General features: G+C 38.2%; 1 protein-coding gene across 4 annotated transcripts in view; it reads left to right on the top strand.

Moving 5' to 3' along the window:
• The window catches only part of EVI5 (ecotropic viral integration site 5), a 170289-nt gene that overhangs the window by 131069 nt on the left and 18065 nt on the right, over positions 1 to 21155 (top strand). For all 4 annotated transcript variants that reach the window (XM_068966552.1, XM_068966549.1, XM_068966551.1 and 1 more), the window contains one exon: positions 7764 to 7859. In XM_068966552.1, coding sequence (XP_068822653.1) covers positions 7764 to 7859 — 96 coding nt within the window. The remainder of the gene's footprint in view (positions 1 to 7763; positions 7860 to 21155) is intronic.

Raw genomic sequence — 21155 nt, forward strand, 5'->3', positions numbered from 1 at the left:
CTACTGTATGTTATTAAAGAGATGAACTATAACTTGTGACTTCCCCGGTGGCTCAGACGGTAAAGCGTCTGTCTACAATGCAGGAGACCCGGATTCGATCCCTGGGTCGGGAATATCCCCTGGAGAAGGAAATGGCAATCCACTCCAGGACTATTGCCTGGAAAACCCCGTGGACAGAGGAGCCTGTTATTATAGAGATGAACTATAACTTAACCTGCTCCAAAATTATATTCTGTTTAATGAAGTACTAATTGTATGGTTTAATCATATTCCTTTTTCATTTCTTGAGTTTTCAGTAAAATGTGAAGAAAGCAGTGTCCATTCTAGAGCAAAACATGGATTTCTGTTTTGCTTGTTTTATTTTTTGTCCCCGCTACTTGGCATGTGGAATCTTAGTTTCCTGACCAGGAGTCGAACCCACGTTCCCTGCAGTAGAAACATGGGGTCTTAACCACTGGACTGCCAGGAAAGTCCCAAAACATGGATTTTTAAGTGAAGAATCATTAAGTAACTTTGGGAGATAAGAACAGTTTGGACCAAGCGCTTACTTTTTAGCAGACTGGGAAGGGAGAGGAAATTAGTTGTTTGTTATTGATGACTTCTTTCCGTACTTTATTATGAAAAATTTCGAAAACACAGAAGTTGAAAGAATTGTAGAGTGAACACCATAAATTCACCACCTCTATTCTAAAATTAATATTTTGATATATTTGTTTTATCTCTTGTTTCATCAGATACTCACCTATCCACCATTCTAGCGAATTTATTTTTTCAATGCATGTCAGAGTAAGTTAAAGTTGTCATACTTTACCCCAGTCACTTAAACTTGCATATTATTAACTAGAATTATTAATGACCTTTTGACTAAGAGGTTCATGTATAAAGTTCAGTGACTTGAGGCGTTAATATGAATTAGATTATTTTAGACATCATAATGATAATTACTAAAATTATTTATCAAAAGTAGATCCAAGTGTGAAATGTACGTTTAAAGCTTTTATTAATGTTACTTTATGCTATCTTGATGTAAAGTTTCTTTTGCTGTGTGACAAAAAATATTTAAGGTCTGTTCATTGAAATTGCTGAATGCCAACATTGTTGACACGTTGGATCTCTCTTCCTTTAAGTTTGTTACTTACCTTATTGTTTTGCTTAGGAAACCAGTTAACTGGCAATCTGTTGTTATCAGCTGGACCAAAACAAAACCTCAAGAAAATTCAGGTTCCTGGTAAATTTACCACTGTAGCTGACATTTTCCCACCATCTTATCAGAAAGAACCATGTGGACATTTCTTGAAAATAGAAAAGTGTAAAAATACTTTCAAAAAAACTCCTTCAGTTCAGTTCAGTCGCTCAGTCGTGTCCGACTCTTTGCAGCCCCATGAATTGCAGCACGCCAGGTCTCCCTGTCCATCACCAACTCCCGGAGTTCACTCAAACTCATGTCCATCGAGTCGGTGATGCCATCCAGCCATCTCATCCTCTGTTGTCCCCTTCTCCTCCTGCCCCCAATCCCTCCCAACATCAGAGTCTTTTCCAATGAGTCAACTCTTCGCATGAGGTGTCCAAAGTACTGGAGTTTCAACTTTAGCATAAACATTAGATAATTGAATGAACTGCCACAGAAGTAAAATTAAATTGATACCTACTTATTAGACTATACCAGTTATATATGTTCTTTGGTATTGTAAGCATACAGTTATTCAATTTTGCATTTAAAAAGAATCTTTGAAAGACTTTATATTAACATATTTAAGTGAGACCCTATTTGTAGAATATAAATCATAGACTTAAAGATAAAACATCATTTTTATACATCTCAGTTCATTATATAGCATTCAGGACATCTCTTACTTTTTATCTCTGTTATTGAAATATCAGCTATATTCCCTTAAAGCCGGCTACTGAATCAAAATACCCCAGCGGAGCTTTCCGCTTCTATCTGTCGCCCTGTTGTGCTCCTAATGCGTGACGGTGTGCCTGGATGGTAATTGTCTTCTTCTGGGGTCACTGCTAAAGCCTGGCACCACTTATTCACTCTTCCTCTTTCTTCAGTTTAGCCAGTGCCTTACAGGTTGTTTACTGGGGTATCTGTCCACAGAAACAGTGATTTAATAGGCATCAGAATGTTTTTATTTATAAAAGTTTTTTAAAAAAACTAACAGTAATCTTTATATTTAAATTAAAAAGAACTATATGCAGTTAGAGTTCATCAAATATATAGTGTTTCTCTTTGAAATTCTGCCTTTTTTCCTACAGTTAATAGACATTGAAAGGACACCTATTTTTAACTATAAAATCTAAAAGGACTTCTTTGATTTTCACAAGTGTCTTTCAGGAGTCTTTTTTTAAGTTAAAAGCTTTCCATTTTTTATTGTAAAATTTCTTAACTGCTCTGTTTTTTTCATTAAATTCTACCTTCCCTCCAAAGAAATCAAAGTGCTATAGCAAACTTTTTAGCCAAACCCTACAATGACCCACCTTTGGAAGAAACAAATCTTGGGAGTAATTTGATCATTTTTTGTAAAACAGACTTAATGATTTCTGTCTTGCCAAGCCTTTTTTCCAGTGGTCTTAAGTATTATTACTGCTCATTCTACAGCCATTCAGACCTGAAGCACTTCTGCATTCTTACAGCTTTAGCACTTACCTTGGGCTTTGTTGTTTTTTGTTGTTGTTTAGTTGCTAAGACGTGTCCAACTCTTAGTGACCCCATGGACTATAGCCTACCAGGCTCCTCTCTCCATGGGGTTTTCTAGGCAAGAACACTGGAGTGGTTTTGCCATTTTATTTACCCTGAAAATGTTACGTTATCCCACATGATAACATTGCTCTATGATGACCAAAATCCTCAAGACTTTTAACTTTATTGAGGACCTAATTAAAAATCACCTTTATCCAAGTATGATTCCAAACCATAAACATTTAGCTTATTTCATTCAGAAGGATATCTTCCAAGTAGTAGATTGCACTTACCATTTAATCACCCATTTCAAGAGAATTAATAAGACTTTTTATTTTATTTTATTATAGTAATAAAATTAGACTAAAATAAAAAGCCAGCTGAACACATATATTAAAATGGATAATTCTTATCACATTTCCTTGCTTTGGAAATATAGTTACTTACTATATTTACTCCTTGGAAGAAAAGTTATGACCAACCTAGATAGTATATTCAAAAGCAGAGACATTACTTTGCCGACTAAGGTCCGTCTAGTCAAGGCTATGGTTTTTCCTGTGGTCATGTATGGATGTGAGAGTTGGACTGTGAAGAAGGCTGAGCGCCGAAGAATTGATGCGTTTGAACTGTGGTGTTGGAGAAGACTCTTGAGAGTCCCTTGGACTGCAAGGAGATCCAACCAGTCCATTCTGAAGGAGATCAACCCTGGGATTTCTTTGGCTAAAGCTGAAGCTCCAGTACTTTGGACACCTCATGCGAAGAGTTGACTCACTGGAAAAGACTCTGATGCTGGGAGGGATTGGGGGCAGGAGGAGAAGGGGCCGACAGAGGATGAGATGGCTGGATGGCATCACGGACTCGATGGACCTGAGTCTGAGTGAACTCCGGGAGTTGGTGATGGACAGGGAGGCCTGGCGTGCTGCGATTCATGGGGTCGCAAAGAGTTGGACACGACTGAACTGAACTGAACTAAAAATAGGCTACCCTTTCTCACGTCAGATAGGATTTAGAAAGTACATTCTGTAAGAATAATGGCTTTATTTTATTTATATTAATGAATATTATCCTTCCAAAATTTTTTTTCTACATTCTTCCTTGTCTTCCTTCTTCTTTCAGTTATTCACTACTTAATCCTTTCTACCTGACATCATCTTTTCCATCTTTGAGATATACAGGACTAAAGGTGGAGTAAGTCTAGAGCCAAGGAAAAATCTTAGAATGAGATATAGTCATGCAACAGGCTGAATATAGGTGGTGGGTTCATTAGTCTTTATTTTATTACACTTTTGTTCTTATTCTTCCTTTGAAATATTTCATTTAAAAAGTGGATGATTAAAAAAATAAGATGTAGGCATAAGAACATGTGGGACTTCCCTGGTGGCTCAGACAGTTAAGCGTCTGTCTACAATGTGGGAGACCTGGGTCGGGAAGGTCCCTGGAGAAGGAAATGGCAATCCACTCCAGTACTATTGCCTGGAAAATCCCATGGACAGAGGAGCCTGGTAGGCTACAGTCCATGGGGTCGCAAAGAGTCAGACACAACTGGGCGATCTTCACTGTATAAGAACATGTAAGTTGTATTGGACAACTGTAAATTGATAATATGGATCATATTAGCTTAGGGCCATAGATGCAAGTAGCTATAGCATTTTAAATTCTTTTGGTATTGCAATTCCTGTTTAAATCAGCAGGAAAAGTGCAAGTGTTAGTCATTTAGTCATGTTTGCAACCCCATGGATTGTAGCCCACCAGGCTCCTCTGTCCATGGGATTTCCTAGGTAAGAGTACTAGAGTGGGTTGCCATTTCCTCCTTCCCAACCCAGGGATTGAACCTAGGTCTCCTGCATTGCAGGCAGATTTTTTACCGTCTGAGCCACCAGGGAAGCCCTTAAATCGGCAGAGGCTAAAATAAGTATTTTTGTAACAAATCTAAGAAACCTAATTTGTGAGTCCTTTGCATAGATCTCCATATATTCTGTTTCATTATTTCTCATGGTCAAAGTGCCATAATTTAAGGTAGAAAATGTGTCATCTATTGTTGTGACTCTTGAGCATCCAGTTCACTCAGTCTTTCATTTAAGTGTCCTTATCTAGGAAATAGAAATAAAAATAGCATCACTGACTCAATGGACATGAGTTTGAGCAAGCTCCAGGAGATGATGAGGACAGAGAAGCCTGGAGTGCCACAGTCCTTAGGGTCGCAAAGAATCCTACAGGACTGAGGGACTGAATAACAACAGTTATACACGTTGTGATGATTACATATAAAGGGCTTAGAACAATTCCTAGCTCATTGTAAGCCTGTCTTTCTCTACCACCACTCCTCCTATAGAGAAGCTCTACAGAAAATTGAGTAGCTATTTTCTCAGTTGTTCTAAGGATGATACAAAGCTAGTACCATTTTAGATGTATAGTAGGTAAGTTGGATCATTACATACAAGGATACTTCAGGCATTAGGGCTTAATTCCTGTGATAAGTAATATGAGTTTATATGCTCAGTCATGTCTGACTCTTTGCAGCCCCGTGGACTGTATGTAGGCCGACAGGCTCTTCTGTCTGTGGAATTTTCCAGGCAAGAATACTGGAGTGGGTTGCCATTTCCTTCTCAAGGGCATCTTCCTGACCAAGGACTGAACCTGTGTCTCCTCCATTGCAGGCAGATTCTTTACCCACTGAGTCACTGGGGAAGCCTGTGGGGGAACCTCAATTGTGAAGGCCTAATAAGTGCTGAAGATATGTTAGCTTTTATTTTTTTGGTTGTAAGTGACAGATCCATATTCAAACTGGTTTAAATAATCAAGAGATTTTATTGGTTTATATAAATGAAAAAATCGGTAAGGAAGGCTTCAGAGATGGTTTGATTAGGGTTTTGTTTTGGTATCCTTGCTGTTGGTTCTGCTCTCATTTCTCTTGCCATCGTATTAATATTTCTAACTAAATTCAAAAGAATTTTTCTCTTAAATATGGGAATATGGCTAAAAACCATAAGGTGTCATGTATTTTGAAGGTGCTGTATGTTTGAAATATAGTAATTGTTAAATTAATTCTTTTTTTAGATGATTATATGTGATATCCATGTGTTTAAATGTATAAGAAAAGTTTTAAAGCCTGTGGAGTAGGGAATGGCAATCCACTCCCATATTCTTGCCTGGAGAATTCCATGAACAGAAGAGCCTGGTGGGCTACAGTCCATGGGGTCACAAAGCGCGGACACAACTGAGCGTTAACACTGACTAGACAGAAACAGTAGTAGTTCTTTTGTTGTTGTTTAGTTGCTAAGTCATTTCCAACTCTTTTGTGACCCCATGGACTGTAGCCTGCTAGGCTCCTCTTGCCAAGAAGTTTCCATGGAATTTCCCAGGCAAGAATCCTGGAATGGGTTGCCATTTTCTTCTCCATGGTATCTCCCCAGCCCAGGGATCAAACCCACATCTCCTGCATTGCAGGCGGCTTCTTACCACTGAGCCACCAGGGAAACTCAATTGTTTTTTTACCTCTCTACAAATATTAGTTATATCAAACTGCTTCAGCAGGCCACATTCCAAAAAAAGGTTTTTAAGTCAAATTGCCATAAGAAAAAGAGAGAGGGAAGGATCATATAGGAATAACTTGATGAAAGGATTGCAGAACAGACTAAAGGGTACATAAGAATGAAATTAAGGTGATAGGAATAGAGTAACGCAGAAGAGCAGTCTTGTTGGGGTGGTTGCCAATACTCTGCAGAGGAGCTGCCCATCCTGTTGCCGAGGCAGTTCTGGCTAGTTCTTCTTTTTGCCAAGGATGTTAGCGGAGGGCATGTGGAAGCAAAGTAGAGGCTGCATGTGATTGCAGTCAGAGTTCCAAACCAGATTATGTTCAAGGTCCCTTCTTACTGTGAGTGGAAAGATACATTTTACATGTTGGAAAATGCTCTTCACTACAACCGATTACACTCAAGGTAATTGTACAGAACCTAAGGCACCTTTTATAACTTACTTTTAAGTAACTGATAAATGTTTAGATACCACTAAGATAACTTTTACAGGAACTCCAGAATTCTCTCAAATCACAATGTATTATCCTTCTGCTGCATGCTGATACTGAATGATCTTCAAGTACTATTCTTGAGATAATAGCAAGTGTAGAACAGCTTGTATGGTGTCTGTAGTATGAGTAAAAATATGTGTTATACATGTGAGTTTACACATGTCTGTACAAAATACCATGGGAAGACTACATGAAAAAACTGTTAACAGTGGTTGTCTCCATGAAAAGAAACTGAGTGGTCACTATTGAAGGTAAATTGGTACTTTTCTGGCATCAGGAGTTGCTCAGTAGTTTTCAGTAGATGTCTCTGAATCAGAGCTTCTTAACATTTTAAACATCAGACATGGCCTCCTAAACAAATAATCTGAAGACACCAAAAACAATCCTGTTTTTTTCCCTTTACCTTAAAAGTTCCATTTGTTTTCAGGTGGTGTAAGAAAAAGGCAGTTCCTTCTCTTTCCAGTCTGTCTCCCTGGAAAATGATTCCAGCATGATTCTGTAACTAGTTCTCAGGATTGGAACACCTTTTAATCACATTCCTGAGCTAATTAAACAGAAGTTATTCAGAACCATCTTCCCCTTGTAAGAGGGTTTGAAGAACCTTTTCTCTCTTTTTTTTTTTTCCCTTTCTGTTCCCCAGCAAAAGCAACTTCCTACTGTAATTGTGGGAGGCTTACCACTTTCCCAGTTAAGCATTGAATCTCTTAGGGAATGGATAGAAAAGCATTTACCCTCAAAATGACTAAATAAATAGCTTTCAAATTCTAGGGTAATTTTTTTTTCACTAGTAGACCCTTTCAATTACTGATTTCTAAGAGTCTCTCAAAAGATACAGTTTATAAGTTGTGTTAATTATATTAATACAGTTAATCAGCATTATTTAGAAATAGTATAGTTTTCTATTAATTTTACAGAAATAGCTTGAGAATATATTTGTTCAGAATTTAGCCAGTTAAAGGATATGCCTTTATGCTGTCCTGTATCTTCAAATACTTGAGTACAGGCTGTGAAAATTGTCTCTTGATTTTGCTTTATTATATTGTCACAAAACAGAAAGAAGAAGGAAAACTTCAAGGACAGCTTAACAAGTCTGATTCTAACCAGTACATTAGGGAACTGAAAGATCAGATAGCAGAGCTGAATCATGAGGTAAGTGATAAATTTTGATCGTCACGTATTTCTTTCTTCCTTCCTCTGTATTGTGACAACACTTTATTATTGCTTATGATTGAATCTTTCATGGTAGATATTTTTTGTGACTCTTTGATTATTATTAATAATAGTATTTTAGAAGAGTATCTTCTTTTTAACACACATTTTTCTGTTCTAATATTAAGGATTTGTTGTCCTTAAACCTCTTTAATCATATCTGAAGTGATCAATTAATGTTTGTATGGCAAATACTTTACTTTTTTATTGAGATCAGAAAACACTTGATAGTTTGCCTGGGTTTCAAAGTTACTTCAATTAAACTAAAATTTTCTTTTTATCTCTATAGTAGATTTGTGGTATTACCGTTGTGACTAAAGGGAAGTCTTTTTTACTCTTGTCTTCTTTTTCACTTCATAGCAGTATTACTGAGATTGCAAAAAAGGATACTTGCCTAATATCAGTTAACAGATTTCTTAGTATCTGACTACTTTTTAAACTGGCACTAACTTGAATCTGTGAGAGTCAACTCATGAAATTTTCAAGTTGTTTTTACTAGATAGTTTTATTATCCTAGGTAATTTAAATTATTTAAAATAATGTGTTTTGATAGAGACTTTTTTTTTTTAATTTTAAAATCTTTAATTCTTACATGTGTTCCCAAATATGAACCCCCCTCCCACCTCCCTTCCCATAACATCTCTGTGGGTCATCCCCATGCACCAGCCCCAAGCATGCTGTATCCTGCGTCAGACATAGACTGGCGATTCAATTCTTACATGATAGTATACATGATAGAATGCCATTCTCCCAAATCATCCCACCCTCTCCCTCTCCCTCTGAGTCCAAAAGTCCGTTATACACAGCTGTGTCTTTTTTCCTGTCTTGCATACAGGGTCGTCATTGCCATCTTTCTAAATTCCATATATATGTGTTAGTATACTGTACTGGTGTTTTTCTTTCTGGCTTACTTCACTCTGTATAAGAGACACTTTTTAATTAATGTGATTCTAGGTCGGTTTCCCTGGGTTTTTTCCTAATGATAACTATCTAACTAAACATAAATGGAAAAGTATGCTTCTTATATTGAACTATTTGTACAATAATGTTTATTCACAGTTATTTGAAGGGGTAACATAAACCTCACTTCTTAAGAAAGAAACTCATTTTCTTCACTAAATTAATTTAACCTCAAAGGAAAAAGTTTGGACATTACCCTTTCCTGGTATTACACTCTTCAGTTAAAGTCTGTATTTTGGGTAATACCTCCTGGAGGCAGTCAATCTAAGTAAATTCTGAATGAAAAGAAAAAAAAAAGCTAACAAAACTGATAAATCTTAGATGTGGTTTAATTTAATTTGCCTTGAAGTTTTGTAGGTCTTTCCTATAAATACTGATTTTTCAGCTGTGATAGCATTTGAGGGATCCAAGATCATGTATAATCTTATTCATGTGCATTTTTTAATAATCTGATCTGATAGTCATACATGAAAAAACAAGTTACAAATAAGCATATTCTAGAGATTCTTGTTGAGAACCCTAGGGATTATTCCTTATGTTCAAAAGATTTTCTCAAAGAAAATTATGGCTGAAATAAATCAATCTCCCATTTATAATTTTGATATCTAGTGATAAGGAAAATAATAAAAATAAAATAATGATACTCTCTCCTCATCAGGAATGGCAGAAAATAGTTAACATGAGGTTTAACTTTAATGTCAGATTTTTAGGTGTGGCTTGTGAAAATAACCTTTAATTTTAGAACAGTCTGTGATAAGATGCTAATTGGGTGATTCAGAATAGGCCAGAGTCGTGGGCTTAAACAAGTCCCAGTTAGAAAACAGTAGAGAGGAGAATGAGTATAGTTGGGGACCACACTCCCAACCCACTCCAGTATTCTTGCCTGGGAAATCCCATGGACAGAGGAGGCTGGCAGGCTATGGTCCATGGGTTGCAAAGAGTGGGACACAGCTTAGCAACTAAACAGCAGCAGCAGCAGGAAACCACACTGGCACACAGAGGTGAGAGTGAGTATAGGGTTGGGAGTTTAGAGGAGGCCAGGTTTGATTCAGAAGTAATGTGACTGAGTTGTGGAAATAAAGTTAGATTGAATAGAGTCAGTTTATGGTGAATCTTCAAAGCTAGAAGAGATTAAGTTTGCTAGATATTGTGAAACCACTATAGGTCTTTAGTTGGAGACTTATTTTCATTATGTTTTTGGAGTAAATTTAAACAGTATTCACCTGTTCAAAGTTTTATAACTAAAGAAAGCATAAGGGAAAACAGTTTAAACTGAGATACTGGCTATAGTTGACTTAGTACAAAAATTACTATTTATTGGCCAGCTTCTTGAGAGATTTAAACAAATTTCACCTTTTTATTCTATTGATTATTTTTTTCTTCATTCTTGTGTATAGCACTTCACAGTGGGGGAAAAAAAACAGATAAACTGAAGTCAGTCTAATTGCTCCACCTTAACTTTTGCTTGTGTGCTAGAATTTGCTAGAATCTTTGACTTTCAACATAAGAATTGACTTTTAAGTATTAATGTTGTATTTGAGCATGTGACTGTTAATAGTTACTGTGTTAGCTGATTTTTGTACTTCTCTAAATGTTGAAGGAAATATTGAAACAGCTTTGCAGATTCATCTTCCTGAAGATATAGCAATGTTGTGCATGTTCTAACAGCTATGACCGCTTAGCATAGCTGTCTGTATGAAATGGTAAAGAAGATTAAAGAAGTTATTTTTCATGGATGGCTGAATATATTGTTAATCTATAAAGTAGCAATAATATATACTGTTTATTGGTCTGTCACTCAAGCATGGTGTCAGACACTTCATATTTATTATTACTAATCTTCATAATAATCCCATATGATGGTAGTATCCTCAGTTGAATAGATGTGGAAACAGACTCAGAATAATTACGTAACTTTCCCCAAGATGATACAAATAGTAAACGATTGAGCCAGGATTTAATCCAGAGCGGCCTATCTTTTCTGTGCTACTTACAGAGAGTTTAGATTAGAAAACAATATTTAAAATCTTAAGAATATCCATTAGTGGCCATATTTTAACCATGTTGTCCTCCTTGACACATGAATTTGCATATATCCTGTAAGTAAATTCTGCAGTTGACCTAGTCACAAGAGCTCCCTATCTCTCTCTGTTAGCATTATAATTAGAGATTTATATTCATGTTCTGAAGCTTACTATCATTCATCCACACACCTTCTCTGACTCCCAACCCCTGTGATTCTTACCCTTAACACCTAACTAATTTTGCTCCTAGTATTACCTACCTACCATAGAAATCTTTTAATTTGAAGCCTCTTATGTGAGTTTGAGTGAACTCTGGGAGTTGGTGATGGACAGGGAACCCTGGCGTGCTGCGATTCACGGGGTCGCAAAGAGTAGGACACGACTGAGCAACTGAACTGAACTGAACTGAACCCTGCCAAGAGCTTCACAGAAGCCACTGTGGAAGCTCTTGCTGCCCCAGACCTGGAAGGGGCTGTGATTAAATCCTGTCCTAACCCTACGTTCTGTCCTCATGGCAGACATAGAAAAGACCCAAGGTCCCAATTTAAGTGCTTTCCTTTCCCTATCTTCCCATCTTCTGTCCTTTGATCCATCTATCATCACAGCACCCACTCTGTACTAGGCACTGGGTTTAGAACTGAATATAAAGGAGATTGAAGTACAATTCATAGCCTCAAGGGACTCACAGTCTAACAAAGGAGATTGTTGTTGTTCAGTTGTTCAGTCCTGTCTGACTCTTTGCAACCCCATGCCAGGCTTCTCTGTCCTTTACTGTCTCCCTTCACTCTCTCCTTCATTGTTTGCTCAAACTCATGTCCATTGAGTCAGTGATGCCATCTAACCATCTCATCCTCTTGTCACCCCCTTCTCCTCCTGCCCTCAATCTTTCCAGGCATCAGGGTCTTTTCCCATGAGTCAGCTCTTTGCATCAGATGCCTAAGGTATTGGAGCTTCAGCATCAGTCCTTTCAATGAATATTCAGGACTGATTTTCTTTAGAATTGACTGGTTTGATCTTCTTGCAGTCCAAGAGACTCAGGAGTCTTCTCCAGCACTGCAGTTCAAAAGCATCAATTCTGCTGTGATCAGCCTTTTTTATGGTCCAGCTATGACATCGTACATGACTACTGGTAAAACCATAGCTTTGACTAGACGGACTATTGTCGGCAACGTGATGTCTCTGCTTTTTAATATGCTCTCTGGGTTTGATATAGCTTTTCTTCCAAGGAGCAAGCATCTTTTAATTTCATGGCTGCAGTCCCTGTCCACAGTGATTTTGGAGCCCAAGAAAATTAAGTCTGTGATTGTTTCCATTTTTTCCCCATCTATTTTCCACGAAGTGATGAGACCAGATGCCACTATCTTAGTTTTTGGAATTCTTTAGCCTTCATCATGAGACTCTTAAGTTCCTCTTCACTTTCTGCCATTAGGGTGGTTTCATCTGCATATCTGAGGTTATGGATATTTTTCCCAGCAATCTTGATTCCAGCTTGTGCTTCATCCAGCCCAGCATTTCTCATGATGTACTCTGCATATAAGTTAAATAAGCAGGGTGACAATATACAGCCTTGACGTACTCCTTTCCCGATTTGGAACCAGTCCATTGTTCCATGTTGAGTTCTAACTGTTGCTTCTTGACCTACATACAGGTTTCTCAGGAGGCAGATAAGGTGGTCTGGTATTCCCATCTCTTGAAGAATTTTCCACAGTTTATTGTGATCCACACAGTCAAAGGCTTTAGCATAGTCAATGAAGCAGAAGTAGATGCTTTCCTGGAATTCTCTTGCTTTTTCTGTGATCCAACAGATCTTGGCAATTTGGTCTCTGGTTCCTCTGCTTTTTCTAAATCCAGTTTATACATCTGGAAGTTCTTGGTTTAAGTACTGGTGAAGCCTAACTTGTAGGGTTTTAAGCATTACCTTGTTAGCATGTGAATAGAACACAATTGTGCGGTACTTAGAACATTCTTTGGCATTGCCTTTCTTTGTGATTGGAATGAAAACTAACCTTTTCCAGTCCACTTTTTCAGACCACTGCTGAGTTTTCCAAATTTGCCTACGTGTTGCGTGTAGCACATTAACAGCACCATTTTTTAGGATTTTAAATAGCTCATCTAGAATTCGATCACCTCCACTAGCTTTGTTTGTTGTAATGCTTCCTAAGGCCCACTTGACTTTACACTCCAGAATGTCTGACTCTAGTGATCACACCTTCGTGGTTATCTGGGTCATTAAGACCTTTTTTGTACAATTCTTCTGTGTATTCTAGCCACCTCTTCTTAACCTCTTTTGCTTCTGTCAGGTCCTTACCGTTTCTGTCCTTTATTGTGGCCATCTTTGCATGAAATGTTCCTTCGGTATTTCCAATTTTCTTGAGATCTAGTCTTTTCCATTCTGTTGTTTTCCTCTTATTTCTTTGCATTGTTCTCCTAAGAAGGCTTTCTTATCTCTCCTTGCTATTCTTTGGAACTCTGTGTTCAGATCAGTAAATCTTTGCCGTTCTCCTTTGTCTTTTGCTTTTCTTCTTTTCTCAGCTATTTGTAAGGAAATAGGCATACAAATGAACAAATTGTAATACGTAATGAAAAGTATACATTATAGTAGATACCATTTGTTCAATAGTCATTCTGTGTCAGACACTATGCTATTAAACTTCCTTTGTTTCTTTTAATCTTCACAGCAAACTTCTGAAGTAGGTAGCATGATTCCTATTCATGCTTTACATGTCATAAGGACTTCCCTGGTGGCTCAATGGTAAACCATCTGCCTACAATGCAGGAGACCCAGGTTCAATCCCTGGGTCAGGAAGATCCTCTGGAGAAGGAAATGGCAATCCAGTCCAGTACTCTTGCCTGGAAAATCCCATGGATGGAGGAGTGTGGTAGGCTACAGTCCATGGGATCACAAAGAGTCGGACATGACTGAGTGACTTCACTTTCTACATGTCATAAAACTGAGGTTCTTGGGTATTAAATAACTCCCCATGGCCATACTAGTCAGTGATAGAGGTAGGAGATTAGACTACATAACTTTAAATCCACCAATGCACTTAATTCCCATATGCTACATAGCCTCCTTTGAAACATAGTGGGATAAGATGGCAACAGCATCTGGGCTGGGTTTTGAAAAATTAAACTTTTTCAGGAGGTTTGGATGTCAGGAACATTTAAGACATAAAGCTGTAAGTTCCAGAAATGAATGAGCCGTTAGCTTCAGCATTTGATCCATCTTCTTATAGCTGCTAACCATTAAAGACAAAGAATATCTTCTAACTGCCTGGAAAGGAAGATAGAAGGAAGTAGAAAGTTAATCTCATTTAGAAGCCAAAAGAAATGTACTCAGAAGTCATTTAGGTATTGACATATTGAGAAGTATAATCATACAGTTCAGCCACAGTATCAATTGACAAAGCTTCTCTGGGTTACTTTAAGCCTTGCTGTCATTTACAGTATTTTTTCCTGTGAAAATGCTCACCAAACAGCAGATCTGGAAATGTTTTTGAAATACAAATTTTATGCTTTAAGTTTTTCTTGGTGCTGATGTGTTCTAGTAGATCTAGGATTAGGTAGATTTATTCCAGACTGAAGATAATCCGCTTATACTGAAAATTAAATATTTCCCCATTATACAGCTTTGCTGAATTTTTATGATGTCTTAATAAAATAGTTTTAATGTACTTTATATCCTTAAAATCCCACAAAAGTAATTCTAGTCTAATCACTTAGTAGCTTTTCTTTTTTATTTTTTTAGTAGCTTTTCTATATAAAGAAGATATTCCCTGTTTTTATTAAACTTTCTGCGTGGTAGTTGCTAAACCAGATATAGATCTTTTGGATAACTCTTTTAATCTTCATAGTTATCCTGTGAAAATTGTTAATATTTCCATTTTATAGGCTCAATGAGGCTAAATAATTCATCTAAAGTTACATAACCAGAAAGTGGCAGAACCTGGAATTTAGGGTCAGGACTTCTAGTCAGATTACAGTGCATTAAACAAGAATGAAGTAAAATCAAACATATTGAAGTAAAACCAAACCATATATTTTTTAAAAGAAAGAAAAGAATTAGAGCATTTTTTATTCACTAATACCATGCCTTGTTCCAGATAGGATAAAGGAAGTTTGCAAATGATTTTAAAAAAAAAAAGCAAAGTGTAATTTTGTGAGAAAAAGTCAAGAACACTAGGAATGAAACATGGACCCTTAAATAAGACCAATACAAAATAGCATACCACAAAAGTATCTTACACATTTTTTTCATGGGCCTTAAGCTTGGCTCGAAAAATAAGGTTTTCGGCAATCAGCAGAAAAGGGAAATCTGGTCACTTTAAACTTTTCATAATGTCTTTGTGATAAAACAGACCAGTTGGTTAGAAGAGCCACACCTGTTCCTGACACTAAGACCAAGCAACAGTTTCTTCATTGCTCTTTATATGATGGAGACCTTCTAGAATGAGTCCACCAGCTATTATCCTTAACATTCTGCAGTTGTATGGGTTCATAGTCATAAAAATTGAACAATCTAAAGAACACAAACTTCTAAAACTTTTCTAAAGAAGTATTACTTACAGAAAAGTGCCCAGGTGACAAGTTTATAGCTCAGTAAGTTATCACACGGAGAAGGCAATGGTACCCCACTCCAGTACTCTTGCCTGGAAAATCCCATGGGCAGAGGAGCCTGGTAGGCTGCAGTCCACGGGATCACGAAGAGTCGGACACGACTGAGCGACTTCACTTTCACTTTTCACGTTCATGCATTGGAGAAGGAAATGTCAACCCACTCCAGTGTTCTTGCCTGAAGAATCCCAGGGACGCGGAGCCTGGTAGGCTGCCGTCTATGGGGTCGCACAGAGTCAGACATGACTGAAGTGACTTAGTAAGTAGTAGTAGTAAGTTATCACAGAGATCACATCCATGTAACCACGAGCCAGGTCCAAGAGATAGACTGCAAAGCTCCATTCATACTCTCTCCCAACCTCTCTTCAGTCATACCCTCCTCCTCAGAAATAACTGTGATCTCAAATTCTAATACGGTGATTTAAGTTTTTAAATGTTCTATAAATGACTTCTTATGGTACATCTTCTTTTGTGCCGTGCTTCTTTTGCTCAGAGTTGCTAGTGAAATTTAACCGACTCTTTGCAACCCCGTAAATCACAGCACGCCAGGCCTCCCTGTCCATCACCAACTCCCAGAGTTCACTCAAACTCATGTCCATCCAGTCAGTGATGCCATCCAGCCATCTCATCCTCGGTTGTCCCCTTCTCCTCCTGCCCCCAATCCTTCCCAGCATCAGAGTCTTTTCCAATGAGTCAACTCTTTGCATGAGGTAGCCAAAGTATTGGAGTTAGAGCTTCAACATCAGTCCTTCCAATGAACACCCAGGACTGATCTCCTTCAGAATGGACTGGTTGGATCTCCTTGCAGTCCAAGGGACTCTCAAGAGTCTTCAATACCACAGTGCAAAAGCATCAATTCTTTGGCGCTCAGCTTTCTTCACAGTCCAACTCTCACATCCATACATGACCACTGGAAAAACCATAGCCTTGACTAGACGGACCTTTGTCAACAAAGTAATGTCTCTGCTTTTTAATATGCTATCTAGGTTGGTCATAACTTTCCTTCCAAGGAGTAAGCATCTTAATTTCATGGCTGCAGTCACCATCTGCAGTGATTTTGGAGCCCAAAAAAATAAAGTCTGACACTGTTTCCAATGTTTCCCCATAATATTTCCCATGAAGTGCTGGGACTGGATGCCATGATCTTAGTTTTCTGAATGTTGAGCTTTAAGCCAACTTTTTCACTCTCCTCTTTCACTTTCATCAAGAGGCTTTTTACCTCCTCTTCACTTTCTGCCATAAGGCTGGTGTCATCTGCATATCTGAGGTTATTGATATTTCTGCCGGCAATCTTGATTCCAGCTTGTGTTTCTTCCAGTCCAGCGTTTCTCATGATGTACTCTGCATAGAAGTTAAATAAGCAGGGTGACAATATACAGCCTTGACGTACTCCTTTCCCTATTTGGAACCAGTCTGTGGTTCTATGTCCAGTTCGAACTGTTGCTTCCTGACCTGCATGTAAGTTCCTCAAGAGGCAGGTCAGGTGGTATGGTATTCCCATCTCTTTCAGAATTTTCCACAGTTTATTGTGATCCCCACAGTCAAAGGCTTGTTTAGTCAATAAAGCAGAAATAGATGTTTTTCTAGAACACTCTTGCTTTTTCCATGATCCAGCGGATGTTGGCAATTTGATCTCTGGTTCCTCTGCGTTTTCTAAAACCAGCTTGAACATCTGGAAGTTCACGGTCCACGTATTGCTGAAGCCTGGCTTGGAGAATTTTGAGCATTACTTTACTAGCGTGTGAGATGAGTGCAATTGTGTGGTCGTTTGATCATTCTTTGGCATTGCCTTTCTTTGGGATTGGAATGAAAATGGACCTTTTCCAGTCCTGTGGCCACTGCTGAGTTTTCCAAATGTGCTGGCATATTGAGTGTAGCACTTTCACAGCATCATCTTTCACGATTTGAAATAGTTCAACTGGAATTCCATCACCTCCACTAGCTTTGTTTGTAGTGATGCTTTCTAAGGCCCACTTAACTTCACATTCGAGATGTCTGGCTCTAGGTGAGTGTGAGTGATCACGCCATTGTAGTTACCCGGGTCATGAAGCTCTTTATTGTACAGTTCTGTGTCCTCTTGCCACCTCTTCTTAATATCTTCTGCTTCTGTTAGGTCCAGACCATTTCTGTCCTTTATTGAGCCCATCTTTGCATGAAATGTTCTCTTGGTATCTCTAATTTTCTTGAAGAGATCTCTAGTCTTTCCCATTCTGTTGTTTTCCTCTGTTTCTTTGCATTGATAGCTGAGGAAGGCTTTCTTATCTCTTCTTGCTATTCTTTGGAACTGCATTCAGATGCTTATATCTTTCTTTTTCTCCTTTGCTTTTCCTTTCTCTTTTTTTCACAGCTATTTGTAAGGCCTCCCCAGACAGCCATTTTGCTCTTTTACATTTCTTTTCCATGGGGATGGTCTTGATCGCTGTCTCCTGTACAATGTCACAAACCTCCATCCATAGTTCATTAGGCACTCTGTCTATGATAGAGCATAATTGTATTCTATGAAAATTGCTTTAAGGCTCTTGAATGAAATGTGTAGCACTGGTTTTTAATCTTATAATTTCCATTTATCGATAAAAAACCGATTCTTTAATGACTTCTTTAAATGATTTATTACTCTTCACATGTTCCATTTTCTCAGGTAAGCAGTTCATCTTATTAAAGTTAAAAAAATATTTATTGAACAGTGTCCAGTATTTTATGTCTGGAATAATAGCAGTATGTAAAAGACTTAAAACTCAGATTTCAGATATACATATATATATTTTTTAACCAGACTTGTTCTCAAAGTTTATCTAGTTTTTCACTTAATAAATGAGGAACCTGAGTACCCAAGAGTTGAAGGGACTTACCCAAAGTTGCGCAGCTATTTAGTGGCAGAGACGGAACTACTGCCTGGGCACTGTAGCTTCTGATCAACTCCAATCCACTGCCTTACCAATCCTGTCGACCAGTTCAGGTGTCTCATGGTAGACAAAGTAAGAGTTTCATAGGAGTTTAATTGAATTAAAATTAATTCTCTCTCTCAGATGAGAGTCAATTTTTAGGTAGGAGAAATCTATCCTCATTTCGTATTCTTTACTTTTCTTTCTTCTTCAGGTTTTAGACTTCTATATGATCTGAGACTGGGGAAGTGGTCTGACTTGACCCTTCAATTCTGCTTTATTTTCCAGTGGTTGCCGCTAAAATCTTAGCTTTTAAATATTAGATGATTTTCTGGAAACAGAGGTAACTGAGATTTTTTAGCCAAATCTGACATTTCTAGAAACCTAGAATTAAGTAAAAATTGTCAACCCATTTTCATATATGCATATTAAGAAATACAAACTTATTCAACTATGTAAATTAGCTCAGCTATTTGATATATTCTGTTTCAAGAATCTGTTTATAGAAAGTCAAATATCATATGCTATCACTTGTATGTGGAATTTTAAAAATTATACAAATGAACTTATTTAAAAACCAAAAGAGACTCATAGACATAGAAAACAAGTTTATGGTTACCAAAGAAGGGAGAGGGGGAGATAAATTAGCAGTTTGGAATTAACATATGTACACTATTGTATGTATAATAGGTAGAAACAAGGACATACTGCATAGCACAGGGAACTATCTCAATATCTTATAATGACCTAAATGAGAAAGTAATCTAACCCATGGCCAAACTTCCAGCAGTTGTTTCCAGATGTTTTTAAAATCTCCAGTGATATGTTTCCATTCATTCTTTGCCTCTGGAAAGAATAATATACCACATTCATATAAAGAAAAACAATAATAATCCAACACCGGACTTTTCAATTCAGTTCAGTCGCTCAGTCGTGTCCGACTCTTTCCGACTCCATGAATCGAAGCACGCTAGGCCTCCCTGTCCATCACCAACTCCCAGAGTTCACTCAGACTCACATCCATCCAGTCAGTGATGCCATCCAGCCATCTCATCCTCGGTCGTCCCCTTCTCCTCCTGCCCCCAATCCCTCCCAGCATCAGAGTCTTTTCCAGTGAGTCAACTCTTCGCATGAGGTGGCCAAAGTACTGGAGCTTCAGCTTTAGCATCATTCCTTCCAAAGAAATCCCAGGGCTCATCTCCTTCAGAATGGACTGATTGGATCTCCTTGCAGTCCAATGACTCTCAAGAGTCTTCTCCAATACCACAGTTCAAAAGCATAAATTCTTCGGCGCTCAGCCTTCTTCACAGTCCAACTCTCACATCCATACATGACCACAGGAAAAACCATAGCCTTGACTAGACGGACCTTAGTTGGCAAAGTAATGTCTCTGCTTTTGAATATGCTCTCTAGGTTGGTCATAACTTTCCTTCCAAGGAGTAAGTGTCTCTTAATTTCATGGCTGCAGTCACCATCTGCAGTGATTTTGGAGCCCAAAAAAATAAAGTCTGACACTGTTTCCACTGTTTCCCCATCTATTTCCCATGAAGTGATGGGACCAGATGCCATGATCTTAGTTTTCTGAATGTTGAGCTTTAAGCCAACTTTTTCACTCTCCTCTTTCACTTTCATCAAGAGGCTTTTTACCTCCTCTTCACTTTCTGCCATAAGGCTGGTGTCATCTGCATATCTGAGGTTATTGATATTTCTCCCGGCAATCTTGATTCCATCTTGTGCTTCTTCCAGTCCAGCGTTTCTCATGATGTACTCTGCGTAGAAGTTAAATAAGCAGGGTGACAATATACAGCCTTGACATACTCCTTTTCCTATTTGGAACCAGTCTGTTGTTCCATGTCCAGTTCGAACTGTTGCTTCCTGACCTGCGTACAGATTTCTCAAGAGGCAGGTCAGGTGGTCTGGTATTTCCATCTCTCTCAGAATTTTCCGCAGTCTATTGTGATCCACACAGTCAAAGACTTTGGCATAGTCAATAAAGCAGAAATAGATGTTTTTCTGGAACTCTCTTGCTTTTTCCATGATCCAGTGGATGTTAGCAATTTGATCTCTGGTTCCTCTGCCTTTTCTAAAACCAGCTTGAACATCTGGAAGTTCACGGTTCACGTATTGCTGAAGCCTGGCTTGGAGAATATTGAGCACTACGTTACTAGTGTGTGAGATGAGTGCAATTGTGTGGTCATTTGATCATTCTTTGGCATTGCCTTTCTTTGGGATTGGAATGAAAACTGACCTTTTCCAGTCCTGTGGCCACTGCTGAGTTTTCCAAATGTGCTGGCATATTGAGTGTAGCACTTTCACAGCATCATCTTCCAGGATTTGAAATAGCTCAACTGGAATTCCATCACTTCCACTAGCTTTGTTCATAGTGATGCTTTCTAAGGCCCACTTGACTTCACATTCCAGGATGTCTGGCTCTAGATGAGTGATCACACCATCGTGATTATCTGGGTCATGAAGATCTTTTTTGTACAGTTTTTCTGTGTATTCTTGCCACCTCTTCTTAATATCTTCTGCTTCTGTTAGGTCCAGACCATTTCTATCCTTTATCGAGCCCATCTTTGCATGAAATGTTCCCTTGGTATCTCCAATTTTCTTGAAAAGATCTCCAGTCTCCCATTCTGTTGTTTTCCTCGATTTCTTTGCATTGATCGCTAAAGAAGGCTTTCTTATCTCTTCTTGCTATTCTTTGGAACTCTGCATTCAGATGCTTGTATCTTTCCTTTTCTCCTTGGCTTTTC

The sequence above is a fragment of the Capricornis sumatraensis genome, chromosome 2 (assembly GCF_032405125.1).
Source record: "Capricornis sumatraensis isolate serow.1 chromosome 2, serow.2, whole genome shotgun sequence".
Taxonomy (NCBI): domain Eukaryota; kingdom Metazoa; phylum Chordata; class Mammalia; order Artiodactyla; family Bovidae; genus Capricornis; species Capricornis sumatraensis.